At 42.4% G+C, this 20,397-nt stretch overlaps 1 protein-coding gene across 1 annotated transcript in view; it reads right to left on the bottom strand.

Annotated features, from left to right (window-relative positions):
• Positions 1 to 417: 417 nt before the first annotated feature.
• Positions 418 to 20,397, bottom strand: part of srp68 (signal recognition particle 68) — a 70,901-nt gene continuing 50,921 nt past the window's right edge. Inside the window, exons 13-16 of the mRNA XM_063030923.1 lie at positions 13,197 to 13,326; positions 12,616 to 12,691; positions 9,611 to 9,663; positions 418 to 2,189 (exon numbers count right to left, since the gene is read on the bottom strand). Coding sequence (XP_062886993.1) covers positions 1,962 to 2,189; positions 9,611 to 9,663; positions 12,616 to 12,691; positions 13,197 to 13,326 — 487 coding nt within the window. The 3' untranslated portion in view covers positions 418 to 1,961. The remainder of the gene's footprint in view (positions 2,190 to 9,610; positions 9,664 to 12,615; positions 12,692 to 13,196; positions 13,327 to 20,397) is intronic.

Here is a 20,397-nt window from a genome sequence, read left to right as displayed (position 1 = left end):
ATCTAGCTACTGCAGCCATCTAAACAAACTGTGCATTGCTTCCATTTTGCACAAAGCAAGTCACTGTCTGCAGGGTTAGTTTTTTCAGGATCAAACTAACCTAGGGAGAGATCAAGAGGAAATGGGACTTTGCCATCCACCCCAATGATCAGCATAGTTCAGCAGGAACTGTTGTCACATTCCAAATCAAGAAGTGACACCAGGGAGTCCAGTGCTCCCCAAATACTGCAATCAACTGATTGTTTAAAGCACCAAGGGGCTTGAACCTGTAATCTTCCAGCTCAGGTGGAGTGATGATTGATTGCTAGAAGTGCCAGTATGATGTTTTGTCTAGTTTACCTCAGTGTCCATCATATCTTCACACACTATTGAGCCACAGATTCATTTAGCTACAGCAAAGGCAAAAAGTCTGAGTCTCACACAGTTACAACATACACTTTTTGGTAAAGAGTTTATTTCAGGACTTCTAAACAAAACATTTCCCAATTTAATCTATTGATAGTAACTTTGTCCAAGGTTAAAGTAGGTGGCGAAAACATAAATCTTTGTTGATTTTAATTTCAGTTCACTCAAACACATAGGGATTGATGATACACTCTCAGTGTACAGATCCATTCCTCTCAAACTTTTCCTTTGCCTTGGTAGAACATTTTAAAAACAAAAGGGAATGCTTCCAGGTTTTCATTGGGATTGATTATATTAAATAGTTCGCAAGTTCTTCAGTGAGAAATTAATTCAACAGGCTAAAAAATCGGTGGCACTGAATTGGCTCTGTTTCAGTACAGAGTTGAATGAACATAACCCAGCACTACACTGGTTTTGTGTACTGTTTCCTCGGCTGGCCTGCTACTACCAAGCACGACTTAAAGAACTGGACAATTATGTTAAACTGCAATGGTGAACCAACACCAAGCCTTCACTCCTGTCTGTATGCAGCAGCTGTCAAAATAAAGAAAGACAAGCACATTTGAGGTCTGCAGACTGGTATTTGGTCAGCTGCATGGGGAATTGTTGTGGGCACTGAATTGTTTGTTTGAGATTTCTTCAGTGACTCCTCTCCACTGGGTCCTGTTCAAGAATACACGACAAAAGGGCAACTGTTCTGTCCAGACCCTTACAAGAATGGGACTATGATCATATTCTTCACCTAATTTAGCAAGAAACCCTCACTAAGAATGGAAAGTCTGGTGCAAGGAGTCAGTGCCAGACTAAAACCTGGTGAGAAATTAGGAGCATCGTGGTTCTCTTAAACAATCGAACACCCTCAACAACAGGAATGAAGATGCGTAAATTGTAAGACCCAATGTAGATTTGGAATGCTGCATGTATTAACATAAATAGTAGCCAGATTACTGTAAGAGTGAATCGAGTGCTCTGTTGGTTGAGGAAGGAAGTGATAGTGAGGCAGAGAGAGGAGGGGGGAAGGGAGAAATAATATGCAACATATTTTAAAGGTTCTCTGACTGAACTCTATCTGGATAACTTGCTGCTTAATCACTTCTTAATCAGCTATTTTAAACAAATTAGCACAACAATGAGTCATCACCTAATTTACGATAACACTCCCCCAGTTCTACTGGTTCTGACCAACACCCACAATCAGATTGACACATAAGGGCAGGAGAAAAAAAATTAGCTGACTGCTCCACCTAGGTTTGGTGGCATAATTTTTGGCTGAGTAAAAAAATTAAACAGTTTGAGGAGCCTGTATATTAGTAATTTACTGGCTTGCTGACAGGAAATGACACCATAAACTCAGGTGTGTTCATTGTTTATAGGAAACAAGGGGCATTCAGTGCTGTAGTTGTTTGATTCCAGCATCTTGACAGGCTAGCACGAGGGTTGAATTCAGTCTGCCATATTCTGTCTCTACTACCATCTGAAGCATTAGAACTGCTTCCAAAGATGCAGCAATAGACAGACCTTTCCATGAAACACAGACATTTAATCTCCTCCACACTTCAGCCACGGAAGCCAAAGAAACCTTTGATGTAACCAGTGAAGCCTCCTCGTCCTTTCTGTTCCACTTTATCCTCCAAAGCTGGGAAAACGGCATGGTTCAGAGCCAGGTCAAAGAACAGGGGCTTGCAGGGAATTGGCTGGAAGTCTGGCGGGAACCGCACTAGATTGGCATGTTTGGTGACCAAAGAGGGGTCGACGCAGAATACATCCAAACACTCTCCGAGAGGCTGCAAGAAAAGCAAGTCACAAAGTTACACATATCAGCACAGATAGCAATAAAATGCAGGCTTCATCTAGATCACCTGGAACTAGTGAGATCAACAGTCCAGGTGGGCAACAGCAAATTATCCAGAATGTCACTTGGATGACAACTAAAAGCAGAACTTATTTAAAGTTTCCCCAACTTTTATTCTTTCCTGAAGCAGACACCTACCAGCAGTAATTACTCAAGTTTGATTACAAATGGCACAACAGGTAGGGCTGCTGCCTCAGCGCCAGCAGGACAGGTTCAATCCCGATCCTTGGAGCTGTGTGGAGTTTGCACCTTCTCCTGATGAGTGCGTGTTTCCTCCCACTTTTCAATGGTATGCTGGCTGAGAGGTTAATTGATTCACTGTAAAATTACTCCTTGTGACAAGTTATAGGGAAATGGGAGGGGAATTGAAATTGATGGAAATGCTGAGATTCAGGACAGAATCAAAGGTTTCCTCTACCTTGCGAGAAATATGGAAATAATTGGCCATTCTTCAGATATCACCAAGAACATGAACACGCACACAACAAGCAGCAATTGGAAACGGGACAGTAGCTTGCACCTCATTTGCCCAGTTTTACTCAGGATGGAAACCAACTGAAAATTCAGAATTGTCGCCCAGGTTGTCGACTGTACAGGAGGCCATACAGGAGCATGTACGCCTGCAACTCTCACATGCTCAACTCCCCTTTGATCCACCTGCTCCATACAAGGGACATTTAACCTGCCAGTACTACTTTGAGATGCTGGAGGAAACCAAAGTATCTGGTGGAAATGGGTAGAACATGCAAACACTGCAAACTGCATCAAAGCTCCGGAATTGAGAGCCACCCGTGCCACTGCGCTCAATAGACTCACTGTTGATCAATGTGGAGTAAGCATGGTTCAGTATAAGGTACTGATTGGACACAGATTTGCAACAGGTTGCATAATATATTTGGCACGAGAACTATGAGAGGAATTTTTTTTATTGGGTGGGTTTTATAATCTGATAAACATTGTAGGAGACGGGGAATGTTTGAGAGTAATCGATTCCCTATTGCAAAGACTGTCAGATGATAAATATGAAACAACTCATTTCGCAGAAAGATATTGGCCAATAGGTAATTTGCTGCTGTTCCTCATTTTAGACCTTCCTGTCCCTCACATGGCTGCTGCCTCAGTATCCACCACAGTTCATAATTTAAATCACTTTTTTTTGCGGGGGGGGGAGGGGAAGAAGAACCTCATTTAACCATGTACATTATGAACTCTTGAGCTCACAATCTGCCTTATTATCTACTTATACCGCACTCCCTCTGTACCTGTAGCACAAAATACTGCATCTTGTTAGTGTTTTCCCCATAAGCCCACTTCAATGGGCTTATGATTTGAAATGATCTGCGTGGAAGGCTGTAAAATTAAAACTTTCCACATCTCAGTACACGCAATAGCAATAAACCAATTCCAGTTTTGGCATACGATCTACAAAACCAGCAATGCAAGATTAGCAATTCATTACCTGAATAACAATGCACATCTCACCCAATAGTTTCAGAGAGTGAAAGTCAAAACTAAGCCAGAAAGATTAAATTCCCAATGTAAGCTGACAACTATGATGGTGTTCGAGCTGCAAGCTTGGATAGTCTAGTGCCTCACATTTCATTTAAAATGATTACAACTGTTTTATACAAGATCCTACCAGATGGATTTCATATAATCTTGGCTGAGTGGATTTAACTTCTGAAGGGGAAATATACACCTCAGTAGAGTGACTACTGTACAGTTTTGTCTTTTGTATAGAAGCAAACCAGTAAAATTCTGCCCCCCTTTGCTCAAGACCAAAACAAGCTTCAATCCCCTTAATCATTCTTCATAACCAATTATGAGCTTGAACAAAGAGTACTTGGAACGTATCAGGAATGTGACAACTATATCATGGAAATAACCTTACTACATTAGTGCAGACATAGCAAATCTTTGCTCATTCACATCTGTTAATTATTCAGTTTCAATTACTTAGTTTCATTTGAGATAAGTATTAGTTGCTCTGCTATGATCTTTGTAAGACCGTTATTCCCACTCGCTACCTCCTACCAATCAGCCAATGCTCAAACCATGTAGTAACTTTCCTGTAATACCATGGGCTCTTAACTTGATAAGCAGCCTCGTGTGTGGCACCTTGTCAAAGGCCTTCTGAAAGTCCAAATACACAACATCCACTGCATCCCTTTTATCTTTTGTACTTGAATTGACTTTATTTCTTACATCCTTCACATACATGAATAAAAATCTTTACATTATGTCTCCATCTAAATGTGCAATGTGCAATCATAGTAATTTATAATAAAAGGAACAGTCAATGTAACATAGAATACACCCAAATCAGTGCGAGTTAATCAGTCTGATGGCCTGGTGGAAGAAGCCTGTGGGTCCTGGCTTTTATGCTGCGGTACCGTTTTCCGGATGGTAGCAGCTGGAATAGATTGTGGTTGGGCTGACTCGGGTCCCCAATGATCCTACGGGCCCTTTTTGCAAACCTGTCTTTGTAAATGTCCTGAATCATGGGAAGTTCATAACTACCGATGCGCTGGGCTGTCCACACCACTCTCTGCAGAGTCCTGCGATTAAGGGAGGTACAGTTCCCATACCAGGCAGTGATGCAGCCAGTCAGGATGCTCTCAGCTGTGCCCCTGTAGTGAGGGAGCCCACTCTCACCACCTGCCGGTGAGCTGACAGGAAGCCCAAGATCCAGCTGCACAAGGCAGGGTCAAGGCCGAGGTCTCTGAGCTTCCTGTCAAGCCTGGATGGAACTATAGTATTGAATACTGAACTGTAGTCCAACAACAGCATTCTCACATAAGCATCTTTATTTTCCTGATGTGTAAGGACGGTATGTGCAGTGGCTATTGGGTCATCTGTCGATCGATAGTGTCAGTAGGTGAACTGTAGGCAGTCCAGTTTGGGTGGTAGCCAGCTGTAGGTGGAACCCTTGACCAGCTTCTCAAAGTATTTGCTTATTAAGGTGAGTGTGAGTGCGACAAGATACCAGTTGTTCAGGCATGTTACCTTGGTCTTGTTTGGTACAGGGAGAACGGTGGATAATTTGAAGCAGGAAGGCACTCTACACTGGGAGATGGAAAGATTAAAAATGTCAGTAAACACACCTGCCAGTTGTGCTGCGCACATCCTGAGTACTCGCCCTGGGAAGCCGTCCAGTCCTGCAGCTTGCCACTGTCCACTCGCTGGAAACGTCTACGTACCTCGGCCTCAGAGATGACCAGGTTGCAGGTTGTAGCAGCAACTTTCCTCAGAGTCGAACTGAACATAAAAGCGATTGAGCTCATCTGGGAGAGCATCGCAGCCTTGATAACTTTGTGTAGAGCTCAGCCGCTTTTCCTGAGCTCCAGCTAATTGCCGGCAATGTAAGCTTTATGTTGCGCGGTTAAGTGCCGCTCGCGTGAAACTATAGATCCAGAATTTTTAGTTCGGGAAGACCCTGTCCGACTTCTGGGGCCAACATCGTTGATGCACTTCTGGATGAAGCACGTGACTCCATCCGTGAACTCCGAGACATTCTCATCATGGAAGACGTTCCAGTCAACATCATTAAAGCAGTCCTGTAGCATGGAGGCCAATTGGTCGGACCATCAGTGGACGGTTTTGACTATGGCCGCCTCTTGTTTCAGCTTCTGCCTGTATGTTGGCAAAAGCAGGATCGAAGAGTGATCTGATTTTCCAAAAGCTTGTAATCTCCTCAAAGAATTCCACCAGGTTCGTAAGGCAGGATTTTCCCTGAACTAAGCCATGCTGACTTTGTACCATCTTGTCATGTGTCACCATGTACTCCATCACCTCATCCTTAACAAATGACTCTAATATCTTCCCAACTACTAATGTCAGGCTAACTGGTCTATAATTTCCTTTCCACTGCCTTCCTACTTTCTTAAAAAATGGAGAGATATTTTCAATCTTCCAGTCCTCTGGCACTGTGCCAGAGTCAAATGATTTTTGAAAGATCATTCTAATGCCGCCACAATCTCTAACTCTACCTCTTTCAGAACCCTAGGGTGCAGTTCACCTGGTCCAGGTGACTTGTGTACTTTTAATTCTTTCAGCTTTTTGAGCACCTTCTCTCTTGTAACAGTAACTGCACCCACTTCTCTTCCTTCACACACTAGAACATTAGGCATGCTGCTGGTGTCTTCCACAGTGAAGACTGACGCAAAATACTCATTTAGCTCATCAGCCATCTCCTTGTCCCCTGTTATTATTTCTCCTGCCTCATTTTCTAACGGTCCTATGTCCACTCTCATTTCTCTTTCTTTATTACATACTTGAAAAAGCTTTTACTATCCACTTTGATATTGTTTGCTAGCTTGCTTTCATATTTCATCTTTCCCCTTCTAATAATTTTTAATGCAGTTTTTCAAAACTTCCCAATCCTCCACCTTCCCTTTAATTTTTGCTTTGTTGTATGCCCTTTCTTTTGCTTTTACAATAGCTTTCACATCCCTTGTCAGCCACGATTGTGCTATTTTACCATTTGAGTATTTATTCATTTTTGGAATAGACATGTCCTGCATCTTCCTCACTTTCTGGCAGTAAATTCCACACATCCACCGCTCTCTGAGTGAAAATTTACCCCTGACATCCTCTCTGTACATATTTCTAAGCACCTTATAACTATGCCCCCTTGTGTTAGTCATTTTTCAGCCCTGGGAAAAGGCCTCTGACTATCCACACGATCAATGCCCCTCATCATCTTGTACACCTCCATCAGGTCACCTCTCATCCTCCGTCAATCCAAGAAGAAAAGAACAAGTGCACTCAATCTATTCTCATAAGGTACACCCTCCAATCAAAGCAACATCCTTGTAAATCTCCTCTGCATTCTCTCTATGGCATCCACATCCTTCCTGTAGTGAGGTGCCCAGAACTGAAATCTGTCCTGCACTTTCTTCATTTTTCCCAGAAACTCAGTCATTGTTGTTCAGCTGTCACCCCTGCCAACATCTCCTTCCAATTTACTTTGGCCAACTCCTCTCTCATACCACTGTAATTTCCCTTACTCCACTGAAATATTGCTACATCAGACTTCACTTTCTCCCTATCAAATTACAAGTTGAACTCAATCATATTCCTAAGGGTTTTTTTTTTACCTTCAGCTCCCTAATCGCCTCCGGTTCATTATGTAACACTCAATCCAATATAGCTGAACCCCTAGTAGGCTCAATGACAAACTGCTCTAAAAAATTCTCTTAGACATTCAACAAACTCTCTTGAGATCCATTACCAACCTAATTTTCCCAATCGACCTGCATGTTAAAATCTCCCATGACTACCATAACATTGTCCTTTTGACTCGCCTTTTCTATTTCCTGTTGTAACCTGTGGCCCACCTCCCAGCCACTGTTGGGAGGTCTGCATATAACTGCCATCAACGTCCTTTTACCCTTGCAGTTTCTTAACTCAACCCACAAGGATCCAACATCTTCTGATCCTATGTCACATCCTTCGACTGATCTGATGTGATTCTTTACCAGTAGAGCCACACCACCCCCTCTGCCTACCTTCCTATCCCTCCAATACAACGTGTAACCCTCGACATTCAGCTCCCAACTACAACCATCCTTCAGCCACGATTCAGTGATGGCCACAACATCATACCTGGCAATCTGTAATACTGCATTGAGATCATCCACCTTATTTCTTGCATTTAATACATGCATTTCGATACAACACCTTGAGTACTGTATTTGCTGTCCTTTCTGATTCTGCATCCCTAATGATTTGATACCTCACCCTGTTGGCTGCAATTAAGTCCCATCACTTGCCTGTCCTTCCTGACAATCTGACTGTATGCTATCTTTACATTTTTTTACCATCCGTCCTATCCTGAATCCATTCACTAAGGTTCCCACCCCCCTGCCCAGTTAGTTTAAACCTTCCCCAACAGCTCTACAAATGGCCCACAAGAATATTGCCCCCCCTGGGTTCAGGTGCAACCTTTCACTTTTGAACAGGTCATACCTCCCCCAGGAGTGAATCATCCAAGAACCTGAAGCCCTGCCCCCTGCACCAGCTTCTCAGCCACACATTTATCTGCCAGACCATTCTGTTTCTACCCTCACTAGCGTGTGGCACAGGCAGCAATTCAGAAATTACTACCCGGGAGGTCCTGCTTCTCAGCTTTCACTAGCTCTCTAAATTCTCTTTTCAGGACCTCATTGCTTTTCCTTCCTTTGTCACTGGTACCAATATGTACCAAGACATCTGGCTGCACTCCCTCCCTCTCCAAAATGTTGTGGACACGATCTGAGACGTCCCTGGCAACTGGGAGGCAACATACCATCAGGGTGTCCCCTTCACGTCCACAGAATCTCCTGTCTGTTCCCCTCACTATAGAGTCCCCTATCACTACCGTTCCCTTCTTTTCTCTCTTTCCCCTCTGCATCACGGACCCATGCTTGGTGCCTGTAACCCGGTCATCCTCCACAAAGGTGCTCTGCTCTAACTGCCTATTTCCATTTCTCCTGACGGTCACCCAGCTACTCACCTCCTGCAACTTCAGGGTGACCATTTCCCTGTAACTTCCACCAATTATATCCTCGCTCTCCCGGCAAAGCCGAAGGTCTTCCAGTTGCTGCTTCAGATCCCTAACACGGTCTTCGAGGAGCTGCAGCCAGAAGCATTTCACGTAGATGTAGTTCCCCAGGAGACTCTGGGTCTCCCAGTTCTGCAACATCCGACACAAAGAGCACACCACAGCCATTTAAATGGTACAGTAAGAGAAAAAAAACAAAAAGGAAACCTTAACAGACGCTTTACACACAGCCAACACCTCTTCCTATCCAAAGCCTCTTTTGAGCCAAAGCTTGCCGTTTCTACATTTGCCACTGGCCTACTCCTGACAATGGCCGCCCCGCTGATCCCTTCTGTACTTTTATTTAGTTCGTAGAACTCAGCTATCGCCGCTGATAGGCCACATACAATGGACAAATGCCCTCGAAGCTCCCTTTTTAAATAAAAAGGGAGCAAGAAACAGCTCTTGGTAGAGCTCTGTTGACACTGCTGATCGGCCATGTGGGATCCGACATACAGTTGCAGTGTGACCTCTTTTCAAGATCCCTTGGAAATGTTATGAAAGTCTTAAATTTGTGCCCCCAAATTAAACTTTAATCCACCAATGAATAAATAATACATAGCATTACCAAGGCATCACAACAAAACCCACCAACTAAAATTTTAAAATAGACTAAATAGATTTGTATCAGTCTTCCATTAATGCCATTCTGTGCCAAACACCTGATTCAGTTAATTTTAATGAAATAACTATTGATTTCACAACTTTTCATACCAGTGCAGGAAAAACAGAGAAGAAAGCCTCCCAAAACATGGAAGGAAATTCCGTACCTTACTGTCTTTGACCTGATGCTGCGACACATTGTCAGCAATGTCCTCAGTGTCTGGGTGGCAAAGGGGAAGATAAGGGTACAAGGCGTCAAAAAACCCTTTAACAGGCACACAGTAAAGCAATCATCGGCTACATAATATACTGTGGCAATATTTCTGGCAGTATATTATCCAAAACATCTAGATGTTCCCTCCTAGGTACAGATAATATTGACATTTCAGTCATCCTCTGGAGCTGAGTGTAAATTCCAGTTATTCTTTCAGTCAGAATTAATTAGTTTTTTCGTTATGCAGACAGTCAGGAACTCTCACTCTCTTCATTACTACATAAAGCTAAAACTCCCATTACATTCTGCGAACAACTCCAGTACAATGTTCAGTGACAAGGAATTTGAAGGAAGGCACAAGCCCTGGAGTCACAAATTCTAACAGTGAAGCCACCTCGGATGTGCAACGTGCCAGATTTGGAGGAGTGCAGAGAGCCAAGGATGGTTGGGATAAAAGAGGCTATCCAGAAAGGGAGGAGCAATGTCATAAAAGATTTTAAAGCAGGTTAAGACCTTTAGAAATGAGGGACTACCACACTTGGAAATCAATGTATGTCAGTGAGAACAGGGGCAACAAATGAAACCTGGAGCAAGAAAGGATGCTGGTAGCAGAGTTTAGAATGAAAGAAGTTTAGAAAATAAATAGGAACAGGGTATTCCACCCTTCCTGATTACTTTAATATAAATAAACATCAATCTCACCTAGAATATACGGAGTCATTGAGCCTCCGTGGCCCCTTAGATACAGAATTCTGCACATTCACCCCCAACTGAGTGAAGAACTTCTCCCACCTCCATCCTGAATGGCCAAACTCTGATTTTGTGATGATGGTTCTAGACACTCAATCCTGGGAAATATTATCCCTGCATCTACCATATCAAACTCCATAAGATTTTTGCATGCTTCAACATTATTCTTTTCAACTCCATAAGATTTTACAGCCCCTAGCTGTTTAATCCCACCTCAAAAGGAGAAAACCCACCATCCAGGAATCAGCCTGGTTGCAGTGCCACTGGCCTGAGAGCACTGCTCCTTAAGTAGAGAAGATTCGTAAATAAAGTTAACTCAGACTAGATAGACCTGCTGTGTTCCTACAACAGTTTTTTAATCATCTTGAAACGAATAATATTCGAGGTGTAAATCTCATCAGGGCCACATATAAATTCAATTTGACATCTTTACTCTAGAACTGAAATTCTCCAGCAATACAGATCCATAGATGGTTTGCCTTCTTAACTGCTCGCTGGACCGGCTTGAACATTTTCAGTGATTCACGTATATGTCTCGGCCTTCGTCAATCATGGAATTGAATTTAGGAGCCGAGGTAATGTTGCAGCTATATAGGACCCTGGTCAGCCCCACTTGGAGTACTGTGCTCAGTTCTGGTCAACTCACTACAGGAAGGATGTGGAAACTATAGAAAGGGTGCTGAGATTTACAAGGATGTTGCCTGGATTGGGGAGCATGCCTTATGAAAACAGGTTGAGTGAACTCGGCCTTTTCTCCTTGGAGCAACGGAGGATGAGAGGTGACCTGATAGAGGTATATAAGATGATGAGAGGCATTGATCGTGTGGATAGTCAGAGGCTTTTTCCCAGGGCTGAAATGGCTGCCACAAGAGGGCACAGGTTTAAGGTGCTCGGGAGTAGGTACAGAGGAGATGTCAGGGGTAAGTTGTTTTTTTTTAACGCAGAGAGTGGTGAGTGCGTGGAATGGGCTGCCAGCAACGGTGGTGGAGGTGGATAGAAGAGGGTCTTTTAAGAGACTTTTGGATAGGTACATGGAGCTTAGAAAAATAGAGGGCTATGAGTAACCCTAGTAATTTCTAAGGTACGGACTTTGTGGGCCGAAGGGCCTGTATTGTGCTGTAGGTTTTCTATGTTCCTTTGAACACCAACACCTTTCAACCTCTCACCATTACAAGAAACTATTTTGGAGATAAAAGATATTGAGACACTGGAATCTGCAACAAAAATGGTGGAAGATCTCAGTGGGCCAGGCAGCATCTGAGGAGGGAAATGGGTCAAGACTTTCATCTGAACCATCAGACCTTAAATACTGTCCAAACCCCTGCACAGATGCCACTGAGCTCCCCCCAGCATCTTCTGTCGCTCTGGTTTTCTTTTATTCTGTTTGGTGACCTCACATTTTTTTTAAAATAAGAGGTGCAAGGCAATTTCCAGCTAAAAGAGCAATGGAAAACGAGTCCAGAACGTGCCAGAAAAATGCAGCAAGCCAGGCAGCACCTTTAGAGAGAGATTGGAAAAGCCTACTTTGCGTTGTTTCACTAAATAAATAATCAGGGTAGGACAGATGTGGAAATAATAGAGAAGGGTCAAAATACTTAACAGTCAGAAGATATTTATGAACAGAACTAGAAATACTCTGATCAGTCAACTGCAGGGAGGGTTCTTCACCAATAAGGACTTCAGCGATTGATTTGAGAAAACCGATATTAGAATGTGGAAGCAGGTCTCGTTAGTGAACAGGATATAATCAAAAGTTTTACTCTGGCAAAACTGTATGTTGTTATTGCAAACAGTATGCCTTTGCCTCAGATACAAGTCAAGAATAGACAAGGTCTTATAATTAATGAATTATGTTCAGGGTGATAAAGACTTGCTAGTCCTAATATTTAACTGGTTGAATGTCTTATCCAAAGGTTCTCCAAGCTCCCTGTGCATTAAATCCAACCAATAACCTCATTAACTCTCCAAAACTACTGAGCCAAACTCGCAGTAGTTTCTTCATTACATAAAATTGCAAATACACACCTGTAAAAATTAGACAAATTGCATTGCCCACAGGGACAACTTCTCAAACACTATTGTAAATACAGCTTTAACAACTCTGTGCCCTACATGGCTTGCACATATACATAAACGCTACTTGCAGCTCCACAGTAAATATTCATCATACTTAACTGAGCACCAACTTAATCACGTTAACACACTCACCTAAAATAGCAGCTGCCTGCACAGAGTATTTCTCAGCATTCACTCGTGCAGCTAGTTCTTTCACATCAGGAAGATCCTGCACAAAAGCAACATACCATTACTCCAGTAAATCCTGTCCAATTACTTACTATTACGCTTCAAACAGCATTTATAAACTAATATTTTAAACAGCATTTTTTTGTGATTTGTTTTATGACATTCCTGCAAACACCATTTCCACTACAATAAAAATGGTGAACATTTGACTAGCAACAGTCATTTACAAATACTATTCTTAGAACAGATTGAACAGGATTGTACCTTAACACTTGACTCAGATATCATCTGGCTACACGCATCAAGATACATTAAAACATGAGAAAAAAAAAAGCCAATTATTACAAAAGCCTTGAATGCTCTGGGGTTAACCATTCAATCATAAAAATATCTCCAGACAGAATAATAAAAAACAATTTTAATGCAGTTCTGACCTTGACCAATACAATGTAATTATAAAAAGAGTGGTTAAAAACACATTTCAAGTCCAAATCAACACTAGAAATTGTCTGTGGCCAGTCTTTGTAGATTTGGCAACATTGTACCTGTAAAATACTCGGCAATTTGGCAGTCTGGGTCTGTGCCTCCGAAGTGTATTTAAGGACTCGCTCATATAGAACCAGAGCTTCACTCCATTTTTTTACGAGCACATAAGACTGAGCAATGAAGAAACACCTGCAAGTCAGAGAGGCAAAAGCTGAATAAAATTTCCCCCAAAATCACAATACATCATACAACTCCTTGTCAATTCAGAAAGTAAACCAATAGAGACCACTGAAGGTCTCATGACATTGCATGGATTCAGTTTCTTGTATAGCTATGCCTGATCAGCCACCGGAAAAAAGCCTCTATTAAGAGTCTGCACCAATGCTCTCAACAGAGACTTTAGCCAATTCTAGAGATTTCTGCAGGTCTTGTGCTGTTACCCTCGGGTTCTTCTTCACCTGCTTCATCATTGCATGTTGTGCTCTTGGTGTGATCTTTGCAGGACACCCACTCCTAGGGAGTGTAGCAACAGTACTGAATTGCCTCCAGTGTAGATAATTTCCCTTACTGTGGACTGATGAACACTCAGCTCTTTAGAAATGCTTCTGTAGCCTCTTTCAGCTTCATGCATCTCTACAATTCTTCTTTTAAGGTCATCTGGAAGTTGTTTTGATTGAAGCATGGTGTACATAAACAGATTTTTCTTGAGAAGAACATGCTCTGGCAGTAACCTGATGTGTGTATTTTTTATTAGGGCAGGGCACCCCGACAACCCACACCTCTAATCTGGTTTCATTGATTGGAACACCCGACTCCAAATAGCTGTTATAGAAGGCATTACCCCCGTACTTTTCCCAATAAGTACATGCAATATTGGATAATTTTTCTCACTAAATGAATGAACATGTATAATGTTTCTTTTCTATTATTTATTTAATTGGGTTCTCTTTATCTAGTTTTAGGACTTGCATGAAAATCTGATCACATTTAGGCCATATTTATGCAGAAAGAGATTTTTTTTTATATGCAGGGTTCACAAACTTTCTAGCACTATTGTATAATTTTAACTGCAGTGCATTTAGTAAGTAAGTGGATAAGCAGACATCATGGGTTCTGACCCTAAAATTCAAGACACACGAGGTGTGCGGACTGGTCCAAGTTGTAAATCTCCTCAAACTCTAGGTCTTCTGGTTCTGTAGCTTATCAATCAAGACTGTAGGAATGATGGTGTTGAACGCTGAGCTATAGTGAATGAACAGCGTCCTGACATAGGTGATCTAAGGCTGTGTGAAGAGCCATTGAGATTGCATCTGCTGTAGACCTACTGCAGCAATAGGCAAATTGCAGAGGGTCGGGTCCTTGCTGAGGCAGGAGTTGATTCTGACCATGACCAACCTCTCAAATAATTTCATCATCGTAGATGTGTGTGCTACTGGATGATAGTCACTAAGGCAGCTCACAGTACTCCTCTTGGGCACTGGTATAATTGTTGCCCTCTTGAAGCTGGTGGGAAATTCCAACCGTAACTGAAAATCTGTGACTAGTGGTGTACTGCAGGGGTTAGTATTAGAACTGTTACTTGTCATTTATGTATATGACCTGGATGAGGATATGGGTGCATTGTTAAGTCTGCTAAAAAAAAAGAGATTGGTGGAGTAGTAGATAATGAAGGCAACTGTGAACAGATTGGGCAGAACAGAGAGCAGATGGAATTTTGAGCAGAACAGTTGAAGATAGAACTTTATCCAGACAAGTGTAAGGTGATGAATTTTGGAATTTCATAGAACAATACAGCACACTACAGGCCTTTAACTTACTTCAAGATCAATCAAACCCTTCCCTCTCACATAGCCTTCCATTATTCTTTCATCAATGTGCCTATCTCAGAGTCTCTTAAGTACCTATCGGAGTCTCTGAAATGTCCTTAACGTATCTGACCCTACCACCACACCTGGCATGAGTTCCACACACCTACCACTGTATAAAACAAAACTATTTATGACTCCCCCTCTATACTTTCCTCCAAACAGCTTAAAAGTTCTGGCACCCCCATTAGCAATTTCTGCTCAGGGAAAAAGTCTTTGGCTGTCCACTCTATCAGTGCCTCTTATCATCTTGTACACCTCTATCAAATCACTTATCCTCCTTCTCTCAAGAAAGAAAAGTCACACCCTGCTCAACCTATCTCTCCAATCTAGGCAGCAATGCAGTAAGTTTCCTCTGCACCCTTCTAAAGCTTCCACATCCTTCCTATAATAAGGCAACCAGAACTGAACACATTTCAAACACTAATAGAGGATTCAGAGTCAAAAGCAGGGATTTCAGTAGGGTTGATACGCAAAGGGACACTGCAGGAAAGTTCATAGTTCTCTGAAAGTGGCAATACAGGTGAAAGGGGAATTAAGGCAGCATTCAACAAGCTTGCTTTCACAGGACAAAGCACAATGTACCAAAGTCAAAATGTCACGTTGCAGCTGGACAAAACTTGGTGCATTGTGTACTACTCTGGTCACATTGCAGGAAGGATACGGCAGCATTAGAAAGTGCAGAAGAGATTAACCAGGTTGTTGCTTGAAAATGGAAGCCTGTGGTTATAGAGGAGAGGTTGGATAATTGGATAGGCTGGGTTTATTCTCACTGGAAGATAAGAGGCAGAGAGGAACAGACGGGGTAGATAGTCACTCTTTTAGACAATAGGTGCAGGAGTAGGCCATTCAGCCCTTCGAGCCAGCATCACCATTCACTGTGATCATGCCTGCTCATCCACAATCAGTACCCTGTTCCTGCCTTCTCCCCATATCCCTATATCCCTTGACTCTGCTATCGTTAAGAGCTCTATCTAACTCTTTCTTGAAAGCATCCAGAGAATTGGCCTCCACTGCCTTCTGAGGCAGAGCATTCCACAGCTCTCTGGGTGAAAAAGTTTTTCCTCAACTCCGTTCTAAATGGCCTACCCCTTATTCTCAAATTGTGGCCTCTAGTTCTGGACTCCCCCAACATCGGGAACATGTTTCCTGCCTCTAGCGTGTCTAATCCCTTAATAATCTTATATGTTTCAATCAGATCCCCTCTCATCCTTCTAAATTCCAGTGTATACAAGCCCAGTCGCTCCAACCTTTCAACATATGACAGTCCCACCATCCCGAGAATTAACCTTGTGAATCTCCACTGCACTCCCTCAATAGCAAGAATGTCCTTCCTCACATTTGGAGACCAAAACTGTACACAATACTCCAGGAAATTAACCAATTTCCCCCGGGATCAATAAAGTATGACTATGACTATAGGTGTGGTCTCACCTGGACCCTGTACAACTGCAGAAAGTCCTCTTTGCTCCTGTACTCAGCTCCCCTTGTTATGAAGGCCAACATGCCATTAGCTTTCTTCACTGCCTGCTGTACCTGCATGCTTACTTTCAGTGACTGATGAACAAGGACACCAAGATCTCATTGTATTTCCCCTTTTCCTAACTTGACTTTATACTTCATACTTTATTGTCGCCAAACAATTGATAATAGAACATACAATCATCACAGCGATATTTGATTCTGCGCTTCCTGCTCCCTGGATTACAAGTCAATAGTAAATATTAAAAATTTAAATTATAAATCACAAAGAAAATAGAAAAACGGAAAGTAAGGTAGTGCAGAAAAAACCGAGAGGCAGGTCTGGATATTTGGAGGGTACGGCCCAGATCTGGGTCAGGATCCCTTCAGCAGTCTTATCACAGTTGGAAAGAAGCTGTTCCCAAAACCATTCAAATAGTAATCTGCCGTCCTGTTCTTGCCACCAAAGTGGATAACCTCACATTTACCCACATTAAACTGCATCTGCCGTGCATCTGCCCACTCACCCAACCTGTCTAAGTCATCCTGCATTATCTCAACATCCTCCACATATTTCACACTGCCACCCAGCTTTGTGTCATCTGCAAGTTTGCTAATGTTACTTTTAATCCCTTCATCTAAATCATTAAGGTATATTGTAAATAGCTGTGGTTCCAGCACCGAGCCTTGCGGTACCCCACTAGTCACCACCTGCCATTCTGAAAAGGACCCGTTAATCCCTACTCTGTTTCCTGTCTGCCAACCAATTTACGATCCATGTCAGTACCCTACCCCCAATATCATGTACTCTAATTTTGCCCACTAATCTCTTATGTGTAAAGAGTAAACCTGGCAATTATCGGCCTGTGAGTTTGACGTCAGTGGCGGGTAAATTGATGGAAAGTATTCTTAGAGATGGTATCTATAATTATCTGGATAGACAGGGTCTGATTAGGAACAGTCAACATGAATTTGTGCATGGAAGGTCATGTTTGACAAATCTTATTGAATTTTTTGATGAGGTTACTAAGAAAGTTGATGAGGGTAAAGCGGTGGATGTTGTCTATATGGACTTCAGTAAGGCCTTTGACAAGGTTCCACACAGTAGGTTAGTTAGGAAGGTTCAATCGTTAGGCATTAATATTGAAGTAGTAAAATGGATTCAGCAGTGGCTAGATGGGAGACACCAGAGAGTAGTGGTGGATAACTGTGCATCAGATTGGAGGATGGTGTGTAGTGGTGTGCCTCAGGAATCTGTATGGGTCCAGTGTTGTTTGTCATATGGATGATGGGGTGGTAAATTGGTTTAGTAAGTATGCAGATGATACTAAGATAGGTGATGTTGTGGATGATGAGGTAGGTTTTCAAAGCTTGCAGAAAGATTTAGGACAGTTAGAAGAGTGGGCTGAAAGATGGCAGATGGAGTTTAATGCTGAAAAATATGAGGTGCTACATTTTGGTAGGACTTATCAAAATAGGACATACATGGTAAATGGTAGGGCATTGAAGAATGCTGTAGAACAGAGGGATCTAGGAATAATGGTGCATAGTTCCCTGAAGGTGGAATCTCATGTGGATAGGGTGGTGAAAATAGCTTTTGGTATGTTGGCCTTTATTACAGAGAAAGGTTGAACAAATTAGGTCTTTATTCCTTGAAGCGTAGAAGGTTGAGGAGGGACTTGATAGAGGTGTTTAAAATTATGAGGGGGATTGATAGAGTTGATATGGATAGGCCTTTTCCATTGAGAGTGGGGAAGATTCCAACAAGATGACATGAGTTGAGAGTTAAAGGACGAAAGTTTAGGGGTAACATGAGGGGGAACTTCTTTACTCAGAGAGTGGTAGCTGTGTGGAACGAGCTTCCAGTGAAAGTGGTTGAGGCAGGTTCGATGTTGTCGTTTAAAGTTAAATTGGATAGATATACGGACAGGAAAGGAATGGAGGGTTATGGGCTGAATGCAGGTCAGTGGGACTAGGTGAGAGTAAGAGTTCGGCACAGACTAGAAGGGCCGAGATGGCCTGTTTCTGTGCTGTAATTGTTATATGGTTATAAGTGGGACCTTATCAAAGGCTTTCTGAAAGTCCAGGTACACTACATCTACTGGTTCTCCCTTGTCCATTTTCATAGATACATCCTCAAAAAATTTTTCCTTGGATGGGGGAGTCTACAAGATAAAGATTTAAAAGGACTCCAAAGAGCAGGTTGCTTCCAGAGGTTGGGGTTATATGGAATGAGTTGCCAGAAGAAGAGGTCAAGGTAGATAATGGTGTTTAAAAGGCATTCGGACAGATATTTTCACTTTTTATTTTTGAAACATAGTAATTTATGTGATGCACTGCTGCCACAAAACACCAAATTTCGCAGCATATGTTAAGAGACGAATCTGATTATGCTACTTGGATAGGAGGAACATGGAGAGATATGGGCCTATTGTGGATGAGGCACTAATACACATAGACATCATGACTGGCAGACAATTTGGGCCAAAAAGCCAGTTTTTGTGCTGTACAATTATACATCTATTAGTAGAATGAGCAGACTGCCAAAAATAAATGGAAACATAGGTAAAATTTATGTTGTTCAAGTCAAAAGACTCATAAGCAGGGCGTGCCAAATGTAATGGCAGCACATCAATCGCTGATGCCAACTCAGACCGTGCTGTGGCGGTTTCAATTGCCCCGACATACTTAGTCAAAGCAGGGCCTCGGGATTGATTGATGTAACTGGCAATCACCTGGGTGTGGCTGGGAAACCACGACTCCACAGGGCAGTTCAACTTACTTCCACCTTTGCTCCATGATGTATTCTGAGCATAAACTGTAATGGCCCAACTTTGCTCGAATGTGGGCAGATACACAACACAAGACTAATGATTAATATCTGGCTCCACAAGACGTAAAAGCATTTTACATTCAGCCAAATACAAACTCAAATCACTCTGCCAATTAATATCTGGACAGGAGGTATACCACATTACCCATCATCCTTGAAATACTGTATATCCCAAGAGAGCCAAATCACTGGGGGCAGGGGAAGGGAGTGGTACAAGAGAGAAAACTGAATAAAAATCAAAGGAAAATATGTTGAAAGACAATACAAAGAAACTACAAGCTAAGTTTGTGTTTCACTTCCTGATTTGGTGCTGCTTCCAGGTTCAAAGGAAAACTATTCTGAAGTTGTGAATGAGTTGGAGGTAGGTTAGCCTTTACAATAAACAAAGCAAACTGGATGTTTATTTATAAACACAAGAGATTCTGCAGATGTTGGAAATCCTCCAGTCCTGAAGGAGAGTCTCGCCCAATACATTGAGTTATTCATTTCCACAAATACTGCCCGACCTCCCGAGCTCCCCTAGCATTTTGTATGTGCTGCTCTGAATGTTTATTCAAGAAGCAACTAAATAATGCAAATTCCCTCCCCACAAAAATTCAGCAAGTGGAGAATATTCACAAATTATGTGAATGAAGGCAACGTCCATCAGCAACACCAGTCTCCAGGTACAGTACATCTAACATGATGACTTCAGTTCAGCCAGGAACAGGGGTGTGATCACATACAGACAAGGAGAATCCTAGCTTCACAGGCAGTGCTTTGGGATTGACAATGAATTGCTTCCACTCCAGTCTAGAGGAGTGATAAATGCCCATTTGTGATCCTTTTTTGATGTACACACCAGCTACCATGCAGTCTTGGCAATGACTACTTAGCCATCAGTGGACAGATTCTGCAGGAGGCCATCAACACCTCTGCTATGAAGCTGGGTGCTCATTGTTCCAAATTCAGGTCTACCTTGGTTTTGATAACCTAATTTATGGACACCTTGTATATACAAACAAGCAATTGAGAAGCCTGTGGGATGGATTTGCTGCAGGGTGGAAAGCATCTTCTACTGGATGGATTGTAGCATTTCTGTGTGTGTTGCCCCTCTGGCAC

This window comes from Mobula hypostoma, chromosome 22, assembly GCF_963921235.1.
Source record: "Mobula hypostoma chromosome 22, sMobHyp1.1, whole genome shotgun sequence".
Classification (NCBI taxonomy): domain Eukaryota; kingdom Metazoa; phylum Chordata; class Chondrichthyes; order Myliobatiformes; family Myliobatidae; genus Mobula; species Mobula hypostoma.
This window is presented reverse-complemented; position numbering and strand designations above follow the sequence as displayed.